The sequence below is a fragment of the Pelecanus crispus genome, chromosome 6 (assembly GCF_030463565.1).
Source record: "Pelecanus crispus isolate bPelCri1 chromosome 6, bPelCri1.pri, whole genome shotgun sequence".
NCBI lineage: Eukaryota > Metazoa > Chordata > Aves > Pelecaniformes > Pelecanidae > Pelecanus > Pelecanus crispus.
In genome coordinates, this window is record NC_134648.1 from 54,957,510 (window position 1) to 54,969,595 (window position 12,086).

Genomic DNA, 12,086 nt, shown 5'->3' on the forward strand with positions numbered 1-12,086 from the left:
ATGGCCACGGCCGGGGGCAGGCTGCCCTCGCCCCTCGCCCCGGCGCGGGGGATGGCGGCCGCGCAGCCCGCGGCGGGCTGCAGCCCTGCCGCCCCGGGAGCGGGGCCTCTCCCTCGGGCGGGGGCGGGGGGGCTGCTCGCCCGCCTGTCCCTGCGCGGCTCTTACCTCAGGGGGCGAGGAGACAGGGGAGGGGGAGAGGAGCGCGGCGCGGGGAGGGCGGGGGGCACCGCCGCGACGGAGCCCGCCGCCGCCCCGACTCCCGCAGCGGGCAGGCGGCCGCCGGCCGCGCCTCTGGGGGCGAGCGGCCGCGGGGCTGGGGGCGGGGGGAGCGGGCCCGGCGGGGAGGGGAGGGGCCGAGCGGCGGAGGGGGCAGGGCTGCTCGCCGCAGTTACCCTCGCACATACCGCGCCGGGGAGGAGAGAAAAAGGCCCCGCTCCGGCGGAGGGATACAGCCCTACATATATAGCGGGGCGGCGCAGGCTCACAGCCCCAGCACTTCTCCGAGCCGCGCCGGGGAGGAGGCAGCAGCAGCAGCAGCCGCCGCCGCTCGTGGTCGCGCAGTTCGTGCAGCCGCCGCCGGGCCCGCCGCCGCCGCCGCGCCATGGTAGGTGCTCGCCCGACCGCGGGGCGCTGGGGCTGCCGTGGGGGCTGGCTCGCCGCAGGCTCGCTCGCTGCGGAGCCGGGGACGGCGGAGCCGGGCTCTCCCCGGGGAGGAAGGGGGGTGGGGGGGAGCCCCGCGGGGAGGGGGCGGTGGGAGGCCGCAGCCCTTCCCGCCCGGGTCCCCGCGGGGTGAACGGGCTGGTGGCTGCGGTCGCTCCCTCCCCCCCCCCCCCCGCCGCGCTGCGCGGGCTCGCTGCGGAGCTGCGGCCCTTCCTCTTCCGCCGCTTCCTTCCCCTTTCCCCGGGCCTGCCGTGTGGGCGCCCCGGCCCCGCGCCCTCCCGCCGCGGCCCCGCCTCGCCTTCCCCCGCATGCGGCGCTTGCTCCCCTCAGGAAAGGGCCGGGCGCGTCTCCCCGGGGCCGCGGCCCCGCCGCCGGGCAGGGCGCGCTGCGGGGCGGGGGCCGTGCCGGGCGGGGCGCGGGTCTGCGGGCGAGGATCCCGCTCGGCTCCGGCACCAGCTGCACTGCGCAGGGAGCGGGGGGGCGGCCCGGGGGAGGGCACCGCGCTGCAGCTACTGCGCCCTCGCCCCCCCCCCCCCCATCCCCCAAAAAAACGCAGCAGCCGCGGCGAAGCCCATCGCTGTCTGCATTACATCATGTCTCCTCCTCTTCCTCCCCGGCCCCCGCGCACCCCCCGGCTGGGGGGGACCGGGGCGCCCTGCGCGTTGCTGGGTTGGAAGCGGCCCAGCGCCCGCATGCGGGCTCGGCGGGGCGGGGGGGCAGCCTTCCCTCTCCCCCGGGGGCTGCGGGGAGAAGAGCCGCGGCCCCGCCGCCGAGGGCAGGGACGGGGACGGGGAGGGCTGGCTGCGGAGCCGAGGCGCCCTCCCGGCTGAGGGCTGAGGACGTGGTGCGGCCGGCGGCTGGCGAGGGAGGGGGAACGGGGACGCAGTGCAGCAGTGGGCGGCTGCCGGCCGGGAAGGCGCCCGCTGGGCCCGGCGGGCTGCGAGCCGCCCGCTGCCCCGGCCGGGCGATGCGAGCCTGCGCCTCCCGCCCCGCCCCGCCGCCGGGCTGCGGGAGCGGCTGGCATCGTCCCCCGGGCGCTGCTGCCGTGCCCGCCCGGGCTCCCCGCAGAAGAGGGCGAGAGGAAGGGCTGGGATTTTCCCGGCGGGTTTGCGCTTCCTACGAGAGCGGCGAAACAGTTGCAGGCTGACCTCTAATCGCGTTTTGGCAATCTGGGTGTTCCTCGGCTCTGTCTCTCCATCTCCCCTTCCCGTCGGGGAAGGCTGACATCACCAGGACAGGATCTGATGACTTGGCTGGGTGTGGTGATGGCTCCAGCCCTGGGTACCTTTGTCCTGTAGCCAGGGCGAGCGGGCAGCGGTTGTGCCTGTTGCTCGGGAAGGTGAACCCCATGGCGCTTTAGGGTCGGGTTGCATGCTTCGGGCATCGCCGTGTGTGCGAGGTTGTTTGGTTTTTTTTGTGTGTGTGTTGGTTTTTTTTTTTTTTTTTAAATTGGAAATCCGATTTTTAGAAACATCCAGTGAGCCCTGACTAATGGGGCAATGAGCCGGTGCTGTGGGTTGGAGGTTTTTGCCGAGGTGTGGCTCTGTTTCCTGTTCTGCAGGGCATTGAGTCTGTTATGTAAATTCCCTAGATAATCTTTAAGTAAAACCTCACATTTTCTGGAAAATCAGAGTGCAGAAAGTCGAACTGGATTTTGAACACAAGCTTTCTCCTGTTCTTAAAGAAGATTTATTAAACTTGAACTCTGTCTTTAGCTGTTAGCATTTCTACCCTCCCTCCCCCCAAACCCACTGTGCATACGGGGAATTGTTTAATCATTATGTACAGACATTAACACCCCCCCCCCCCCCCCAGCACCTATTTACAGGTGAAATCTCTGTATGTCACTTAATATATACAGCAGGCTCTCAACGCTATCCTGTTGCAAAAGCGTGACAAATTGTATAGCCTGTTCATTCTCCCTTGTATTTGTTGCTCTTTACTGCAGTTAAGTGGGTTTTATACTTGAATAATGGTACTTTAGGACAAAAGAGTTACAAGATGCCTGCTTTCTATGACCTACAAAATTCTCTGTTCCACTAGTAAAAGGAGTCCAATAAAATGGATTAAAAAGGCGTTAGTAGCTTATATTCTCCAGTATCTGTGACTAGGTGTGTAAAATTCAGGTGTTTTTTTCTTTTTAATTACTAGGAAAATGCATATTTTTCCATAAAGAGCTTGTTAGCTCCTTTGAGTCCAAACAGCAGAGCTTTTTGCGATGCTCTATCCATACGGAAGGGAGAGGCTTCTGGAAGGATGTGGTTAGCACAGTTAAGCTCTGGGAAAGCCCGTTTAATTGCCCACTGAGCTATATACCTTTGGATGCAGCAGTGGCCTTTTGATGTACAAAAGGTCATAAGCAGGCATTTTAAATCTTGCCACTTAAAATGATATCCCGCATATCGGTGTAAGGCACCTTAAACTGCTTGGCTGAATGGTCAAATAATGAATGGGAGGGAAAAATGCTTGAAAACTACTATTTTCTTTGTCAGAGATGGCAAAAATCTCCATGATACCGAGTAGTATTTCCTCCTAATATGACAGACCAGTCCTTTCTGTGAAGCTCACCGTAGGCTAATGCTTGATGCGAGGCGGTGGGGGAGGGCGGGGCTGAGTCGCCTTGATCACTAGGTGGCACGCTTGTCATTAGCCCGGTAACGTGCCAGTCCCCCCACGCAGTGTTGGGGTCACGGTACTGCTGGAAATGACATCTGATGTGATGCGAAACCCCAAACACATGTCATTAAGGATTTCATGCCTCTCTGACCAATTGCGAGGAGCCTGCCCTGTGTCCTTCACTTGACCAAATCGGATTCTCCAAGTTGAAGGATGGCATGTCTGGTTCTTCATCTGCAGTTTCAAAGCAAGTTAGCTTATATGCTTTTGGAAACGGCTGCATGGTGTAGGTGAGTGGGGTCTCCTTGCAGAGGCAGAATTCTAGGGGTTGAAAGTGGCTTTGTAAAATTAATGATAAATCACTACCGAAATCTAAAGGAAGTGTCTTGTGGCTTGACATATAGCTAGAGGTAAACAATATTCTAAAATACTCTATTCTTCGTGTAGGCTGATCAGCTGACTGAAGAACAGATTGCGGGTAAGTGTCTTGATGAGAAATGATTATTTTTTGCTAACTCCTTGTGACTACAAGAAAATATATTGTCTCAAACATAATGGAAAAAAACTCTTTGACAATTTCAAATCTGTACTAACACTTTTTTAGGAAGCACTTGCTTTAAAAAACAAAAAAGAAACCCTAACATTCCAGATGATTACTGGTTTATTGCCTCTTAATTTAGACTGCTTGTTCCTTGGATTACAGATAATGATTTTTTTAGACTTTGAGACTTGAGCCAAGTCCTTCTAGATTTCTTGCAAACAGAAATAATTGCTAGACTCAAGTGAACTTCTTGGAGTCAAAGCAGACCTAGGTACTCTTTTTCTTATTAATAAAGTGACAATAAACTTGAAATGGTGACAAATAAACCTAAAATGGATTTATTGCACATTAATATAACCCAGTGTCTTTTAAATAACTTGTAACAGAGTGTCTGTAATTCAAACTGGTTAGAAGGAGCATTATTTGACCTGGAAACTAGTCACCCACTTGTGGCTGACATCAATTCTTATTGTCTGCTGCTTTAAAAATAAGTGGTAAATGACAACCCTGACTGTCCTGTAAGTCTGTTAATGGTGAAGGGAACCCAGTGGGTCCCTTCGCTTATCCCAAGCAGCAGCTGTTTATGGTGCAACTGTGCCTCAAGCAAGATGATGTTGAAATGCATTATAGGGTTGTAATGCAGCTAACAGCCACATGAAATAAGTTGGAATATACCATGCAAATTATGTGCTGGTACTGTAAGTAACTTTTTTATTACTGTTTGAGAGTGTTAATTTTCTCAATACGTGGACAGTTAAAGAAAATGTTTCTTAAAATTGTACCAGGCATTGTCAGTGGAGTGCATTTTAGTATGCAGTTTTATCATGCTGGTGATGTTACTAAACACTGGGACTGTTTCTGCCTCTAGAATTCAAGGAAGCCTTTTCCCTATTTGACAAAGATGGTGATGGTACTATCACAACAAAAGAACTGGGAACTGTCATGAGGTCATTGGGTCAAAATCCAACAGAAGCAGAATTGCAGGATATGATCAACGAGGTAGATGCTGATGGTAAGTGTTGGAAAGATAGTTATTAGCACTGTGATAATCTTAAATATGTATGACATCCACACCTGGGCTTGGACTGCATAGAGAAGGTTCTGTGACATTGATCTCTTGAAGCAGTTTCAAGGTATTCGATAGAATCTAAACTCAGAGGGGTGCCAATTTCTTTATTGCTCTCTGCCCAGCAGTCAAAGATGCTAGCAGTATTACTGAGAATCTAAAAAGAGGGATGAGCAGAGACAAAGTTAGCCTCTTTGTCTTTAATATTTTATGGGTCACAGGCTTCCTGTTGCTATCTGACTTGCCCTGACCTGCTGTTAACCTGTGTTTCCACCCAGCTTTTCTATACATGTTTCATCAGACCATGTTGGTCTTAATAGGTGTACTAATGGCTGTGGTTTTGTCTAAGGCCAAAAATTTGGTAGGAGTGGAATAGTGCTAAACTTCCAAGAATTGAAAACACAACAGGGAGAGACTGTATAGTCTAATGTAGTGTGCTAGATCAGTAATAGGTAGGGGAGAGGGATTGGAGGCAAAAGCAGAAAAACCTTCCTGTATCAAGTGTATCACTGTTATTTTAATTGGATGCCAGAAAGGGTAACTGTACATTTTGTTTCTGATACTCCAGGCAGGTTAGCAGTTATAAAAGGGAAAAATGCTCTCCCCTGCTCAGTGATGTCAAGGCTTTGATCTTGTGTGTTGGTTGTGATAGTGACTTTTCTCCAATATCTCTGTAAAAGAAGAGTGAAAGTATATTGGCAAGAGCATAGATTATCTGTCAGACTACGTTAATTACAACTACTTTCCTAAAAGTGTACGTTGATTTTTAATTGCTAATTCTTGGATGCAGATACTGAAAAACTTTAGGGTTTGCAGTGCTGTGTAGAGTTTGTATATAGTGGCTTCTCTAGGCTGCAGTCCACAACGCTGCACTGGTAGATTAAAAATGAAAGGAGACTGAGGACTTCAGATAAGTATGCCTGCATATCTGTTTAAACTTGTTTTACGGCAGAATGCTTCGCTATTATTCTACCTGTTCATTGAGGATTTTTCAAAGCTGAGTACAAGACCTGTATTCAGATTTAACTGGTAGATAAAGTTGGCCGTGATGATAAATAGCTGTGTGTGTCTCAATCTGGAATCCCTAAGCTGCAAAGGTTTTCTTAAACTGCATTTATTTAGCTTCTTTGCTATACTTACCCAGTGAGTTTATATGTTTTCCTCAAGCAATGGGTAGATCTTAGTTGCACAGTGAACTATTTAAAATGTGATTTTTTTTTTTTGGCATAGAGGGCTGAATCTTGACTATACATATCTAGCTTCTGCCAGTTTAAAGAATTTGTTTCTTCACCATACCACTTTTCTCATAGGCTTGAGCAGACTGAAGTTTGTATCCATACTTTGAATGAAGAACTTAAAAAAAAAAAAAAAAAAAAAAAATCTGTGGGTGTGAGGCCTGGATGTTACCAGGGATTTTCAGTTTTGCTGTCAAACACCTATAAGAACACCTACTGCTAGGCTTATCAGAAATACCAAATAATGGCAGCTTTTCTCATGTCACTGGAATTTGCAGATACTTATTAACCCTTAAAATGGTGCATTACTTACATGGTGTACAACATATGTTAAGGAAGTTGATTTTTTTAACAAGAAACAAGTATTGATGAGCAGCTTTGAAGTGTAATTTTCTCAAATTTTAGATATCCTTGGATTTGTAGTGCCAGCTTTATAGTATATTCCGTTCTGGAATCTCCCACAGCAATTGGGAGATTCTGAAGAAACTAAACGATTAACTTTGGGGAGTGGTTTGAAATAAAGATAAGTCTTAGTATTGGTTAACCTTGGAGCATCAGACTGACATCTTACTTGCAACTTGGGTGGCAAATGGTGTGGCTTGACCTGGAGAGAAGGCAACAGTTGACTTCATTGTGCTGAAACACTGCAGTGACAGTGGCTACTGCATGTTGTAATACCAAAAAGGCAGTAGTAGCAGCTGAAGGAGAAGATCCAGTTCTTCTATAAGAATGGTTTACAGAGGATCTGTCAGTCTTGTGCCTGGCTAAATTAAATGCCAGATTTTCTTTTATAAAGAAAAGCATGGAAGTCTAATTTTTGGAAGTTTCTTTTCATTAAGGCAATGGAACTATCGACTTCCCTGAATTTTTAACCATGATGGCCAGAAAAATGAAGGACACAGACAGCGAGGAAGAAATCCGTGAGGCATTCCGAGTCTTTGACAAGGTATTAATAAAAGTACAAATATTCTTTAGAAGCAGTAATGATCTCCATTTTTTCCTCAGTGTTTTCTCCCTTCTTGTCTAGAAGGGGAAAAAAAAAGTTGTTTAGTAGAAGCAGAGGAATTGAAAACAGAGCAGGGACTGTTCTGGAAACAGAACTAGGACTGTTGCAGGCTGGTTCTACCTGCTTTACACAGCAGGCCTAAGCTTTAGGCTCATCCATGAGGAAAACTTTCTGGCCTTTCCTTAGGAGCAGAGATGAGCAGACTTTAATGCTTGTGGGGTGGTGGTGAAGGGGTGGGGTTTTTCTGTACCTTACAACTGTGGGGGAATGGGGAAATGTTTGCATGGCTGCACAACATTTTATACTTCTTTACGGAAGCTTTTGAAGCTAAGGTGTTGTCATCAGTGTTTAGAGGGACATGTAGTATTGCATGTTCTGTTTTCAAGATGTGGACTTTGAGGTTGCTTTCAGGAAAACTTAAGAGCTTAACTCCTTCTGTCTTCTTCAAGGATATCTGGGCATATGTGATGAAGGGCAGTTATTTCTAGAACAGGGTTCCCCTCTTTGGATTGCTTGGATATGACAGATGTTGCAAGGAATTGTGTTGAGCAATGGCTGGTGCAGCTGCTAAGCTGATGCACATGCATGTGTGGAAGAAGGCCTTGCTATTTCTCCTTTTTATGGGGGGAAAAAAGTGGCAGTCTCTAGTACTTCACTGGAAAATGTGCTAGAGGAAATGTTCAATTGTTTTGTCTTCAGCTACCCTATGGGGTTATTTCTGCAGACTAGATTTGTATTTAAGCCACTGAGGTAGCTTATCTGGTGATGGCCATATGAACTCCTGCTCTAAGCTAGTGTAATCTTCCTGTAGATGGAAGAGGACAATTTCTGAAATGGCTAGGGATGAGCTCTAGGTTTGGATATTACTAATGGGAACACTGACTTAGAATTGTCATTCTCTCCCTCTTTTTTTTTTTTTTTTTTGGCCATGAAGCTTTTTGCAACTCGTTATGAGTAGAATTTAAATGCTTTCTTTGAAGGTTTGTTCTATATCATCTTATCCACGAAGCCTAACCTAACCACCTGCAGTCTGGTTATAAAGCTAGTATTACATAGAGAAAGCTGACTTTATTCTTGGTGGTGGGGAATTTTGGTTGTGGGGGTTTTTTTTGGCCCTGCCTAGGCAGCAGAGACTAAATGAAAACCATGTTGTTTGTGGGTTTATTTTTGAAAGCTCTTTGAAGGCATTAAAATGCCTTATCATGGCTACAAATCAGGCATGCTGTTATATTTTTCGGTATGATAACTGTATGGAAGGATATGATAGCATGCATGCCTCGTAAGGCAGTGGGACTAGTACGTACAGTGTACCAGGTCTGTATATCTGTCCCAAGTGCTGTAAGGCTAGTTCAGAAGCCATTACTGGAAACCTAGATGTAGTTTCAGAGTTAATAAATGTCAGGACTGTTGATCATGATCTTGTGCAACTCCTCTTTCCTCACAGGATGGCAATGGCTATATCAGTGCAGCAGAACTACGTCACGTTATGACAAACTTAGGAGAAAAGCTAACAGATGAAGAAGTAGACGAAATGATCAGAGAAGCAGACATTGATGGGGATGGGCAAGTCAACTATGAAGGTAAAAAGATGCTTGCCTTGACTCAAAACCATTACTCGGTTTGAGTGAAAGCCTGTTGCATAGGGCATTAATTTCTAGTACTTGACACCAGTTTATTCGGTTGTCCGCTTCTGTGGGCAACAACTTAGATGCAGTGAAGGGGGCTTTTTTATGCCAGGTATGTCTAAGAGACTTACCAGTTGAAGTACTCTGGAGACAATAAATCACAGTGACTTTTTATCTTTTCAGAATTCGTACAGATGATGACTGCAAAGTGAAGAGACCTCCTTTACACCTTTTTTCCTCTAGAAGAATCAAATTGAATCTTTTACTTACCTCTTGCAAAAAAAATGTTCATTTATTCATTCTGTTTCTGTATAGCAAAACTGAATGTCAAAATACCTTCTGTCCACAAACTGCATGTAATGGTTGGTGGTCCTGTCCCCAAAAGATAAAGTTAAACATCAGTTTTACAATATAAATAATTGTACCTTGAAAATTAAAAAAAAAAAAGGAAGCACTTAGTGAACTCAAAAGTTCCATTTGCTAATGACTATTACACTGTTTGGGCTGGCCAGTTTTTCATGCATGCAGCTTGACAATTGAGCACAGTCAGACATTTGTATTAAAAGGAAAAAACAACCTAAAAGATCCACTCTTTTGTTCAGCAGTGGATTCTAGTTCAATTTATAGTATAAATTGTCATAGCTGGTTTACTTTAAAATTGGTTTATACCTCAGGATGGTATGCAGCAAAATGGTTGAAGGATGCAAAACTTAGAGAAAATGCCCTAAAGGTTGAATGGTTCTCCTGTACGTAGCAGTGTGCTCCAAAAATACGATGATCTTAACTATGGATGGCATGTCTGTGTTAAAATACTGGTTTAACATTGTCTGCATTGCACTATAGTGAAACGGGTGTCGGGCTGTTACCGTTCACAAAATTTTTAGAAGAAACCTTCACCAAGGGAGCATCTTTGGACTCTCATATTTTTAAAACCTTCTGCATCATGACTTGGAGCTGGCAGAGTAGCCTGTGGACTTCAGCACAACTATCAACATCGCTGTTCAAGATATTACAATTTATGTCCATTCCAAGTTGTAAATGCTAGTCTTTTTTTCCAATAAAAGACCATTAACTTAAAGGTGGTGTTAAATGCTTTGTAAAGCTAAAATATATATATAATTGAGATAATAAACCAAAAAAGCAGTAGGAGGGAAGTGTTTCTATGAATGACTTGCTGCTAAATTATAATGCACATGTATGCAATAAGTTATCCCCTATCTTTTCAAGATGGCAAGAACTGACCTCCTGTAACCCAAGACCTTTGCTATAAATAAATGAACTTGTGCTTGCCTTTCATATTACGACAATGTTAATTTAGTTGGTCTCAAAGTCGTGTAATGCTGACTCGTCAACTATCAGCACAGAAGTAACACCTCATTTCACTAAAGTGGAGAGCTCTGAGCATGCATGTCAATACTGGGGAAACATGTATAGGTTGCTTATGTTTTTTTGACAGGTTATAGAAACTAGTTGGAGAACTTAACAGCATGGACTTCATAGATATCTATGATTCTCAAACATGCCAAAAATGCATTTCTCTACCCACAGAAAGAAAACAAAAGGACATTTCTTTTACAATATGTAAAAAAACAACAACAAAAAAACCCGAAGCCTTTTTGGAAAGTGGGGCTATTATGTCTTGACTATCTTAATTTAAACACTTGCATGAATTTTGTGGGGTGGAGAAGAGGACTAGGGTTAATTTAAAAAACATCTTGTTACTTCTGCTTTGCATGCACTAGCAGTGCTTAGTCATTCCAGGTCTCTGAGTAAGTGTTCTCTGATCCTTCAGCTTCCCCATGAATGAGTGGCAATGCAGCCGTGTCCACTCTTCTTTGTTTGAAAGAAGAATGCCTTTTTTTTATTTTTTTTTTTTTAATAGAGCCTCCATGTTGAAGGCTTTTATGCTTGGGAGGGAGGGACTACAGCTTAATTACTTGACTTGTAAGTTTGTTTCCAAACGTAACTGGAGTTGCAAACCTTAATTGCTTAATTGCCTTTGGTTTTGGAGAGTATTGATACTCTCTTGAAAGAGATGCAAGTCTCCATTCATCCTGTCTAACTGAGGTGCCTGTGTTAAGAACTTGGTTGTTTGAAATGCAGCTTTGCTCAGTGGGGGTCAAGAGAAACCTCCAGAAGGCACTTGAGACTATCTGCCTTCAGTAACTTTTGTTTTTAAATTTTATTTTTTCTTGGGGGGGTGGGGGAAGTTCTGGGTGACTAGGGACCCAGACACCTTAACCAAGTGCCTAAAAGTTAGATGGGCTGAATGTAGGCAATTGTTTAGATCTGTAGTTGTTGCAAAGCAAAGGCTTTTTGCTATGGCTGTGTATGCTGTCTTAGCAAACTAGCCAGGATGATGGGAATGTCTGACTACCATTTGAAAGTAGAGTCTTGCATGGCAGCTGCAAACTGCTACATTGGTAGTGCTTGAGAAAGGCTGCACTGATTCTGTAGACCAGCTTTTAAAGAGAACGTACTCGAGAGACAAGCAAGGTAGGAGCAATGGTTGCTGCTCTGAACTAATTACTTCTTCTGCCTGAGTGTGCAGAGAGATCTTGTCTAGTAGGTAAATGCTTCTTACCATCTATCTGTCATTCACTCACGGTTGGTAGGGTAGTTCATTTAAGAACAGCTGCTTTTAGCTTATTCAGTGTGCTCTGTGCTTGCTAGCAAAGAGACCTCATTCCTGCAAGAGGTTCTTGGCTTGATTAGAAATTGTCTGGCAGTGTGCAGTGTTGGTATGCCCTGTAACTGAATCTGCCTGGAGGTATCTAATTATTAACTGACTTCAGTACCACATCAACCTCGAGTAAATGTATCCTCTGTACAGGACTTTAGCTCTGTTCCCTTCTGCATAGTGAATATCTAGAGAAATGAAATGGTGTCATCAAGGACTTTTTTTTTTTCTTTCTTTTTTTTTTTTTTTTTCCTGTGAGCGTGTGTGTGTGGCTTTGGCTTTTTCCAAATGTGAAAGTGTGGGCTGGATAACACTTGGTGCATGGCTTAGAAACATGGGACTGGAAAGAACTTCCTGGGTCATCAGATCCAGTCCCCTGCTATTGCAGGCAACCGTGTCATATAATCCTTTTAATAAACTGATCAAGCTTAACCACCTGCTTGTAAGTGGCTTGTTTTCATGGAAGTTCTGTAACTCATGTTGCTCTCAACTGATGCAAGTAATATATGAAATATGAAGTTAATCAAAAGGTCCTCCAGCTTAGCTTTAGGTTTATCATTACACTTATTTAACTGACTTTCTCAAACCTGTTATTCTTTGCACAACACTCAGGAAAGTGTTGAATCTTTACACCCCCTTGCTATGAATAAGAGTTGG

General features: G+C 45.8%; 1 protein-coding gene across 1 annotated transcript; it reads left to right on the forward strand.

The window, feature by feature from the left end:
* The first annotated feature begins 592 nt into the window (after positions 1-592).
* Positions 593-10,934, forward strand: CALM1 (calmodulin 1). The gene is made up of 6 exons (XM_075711745.1): positions 593-604; positions 3,724-3,754; positions 4,686-4,829; positions 6,958-7,064; positions 8,569-8,704; positions 8,933-10,934. The coding sequence occupies exons 1-6, from the start codon at positions 602-604 to the stop codon at positions 8,959-8,961; spliced, it is 450 nt and encodes a 149-aa protein (XP_075567860.1). The 5' UTR covers positions 593-601; the 3' UTR covers positions 8,962-10,934.
* Positions 10,935-12,086: the final 1,152 nt, after the last annotated feature.

What these genes read in the sequence shown, in the direction of transcription:
- CALM1 (XM_075711745.1), top strand. An exon ending in GACTGAAGAACAGATTGCGG is followed by an intron (nt 3,755 to 4,685) that starts GTAAGTGTCTTG and finishes TTCTGCCTCTAG; the next exon opens with AATTCAAGGAAGCCTTTTCC. An exon ending in CAACGAGGTAGATGCTGATG is followed by an intron (nt 4,830 to 6,957) that starts GTAAGTGTTGGA and finishes CTTTTCATTAAG; the next exon opens with GCAATGGAACTATCGACTTC.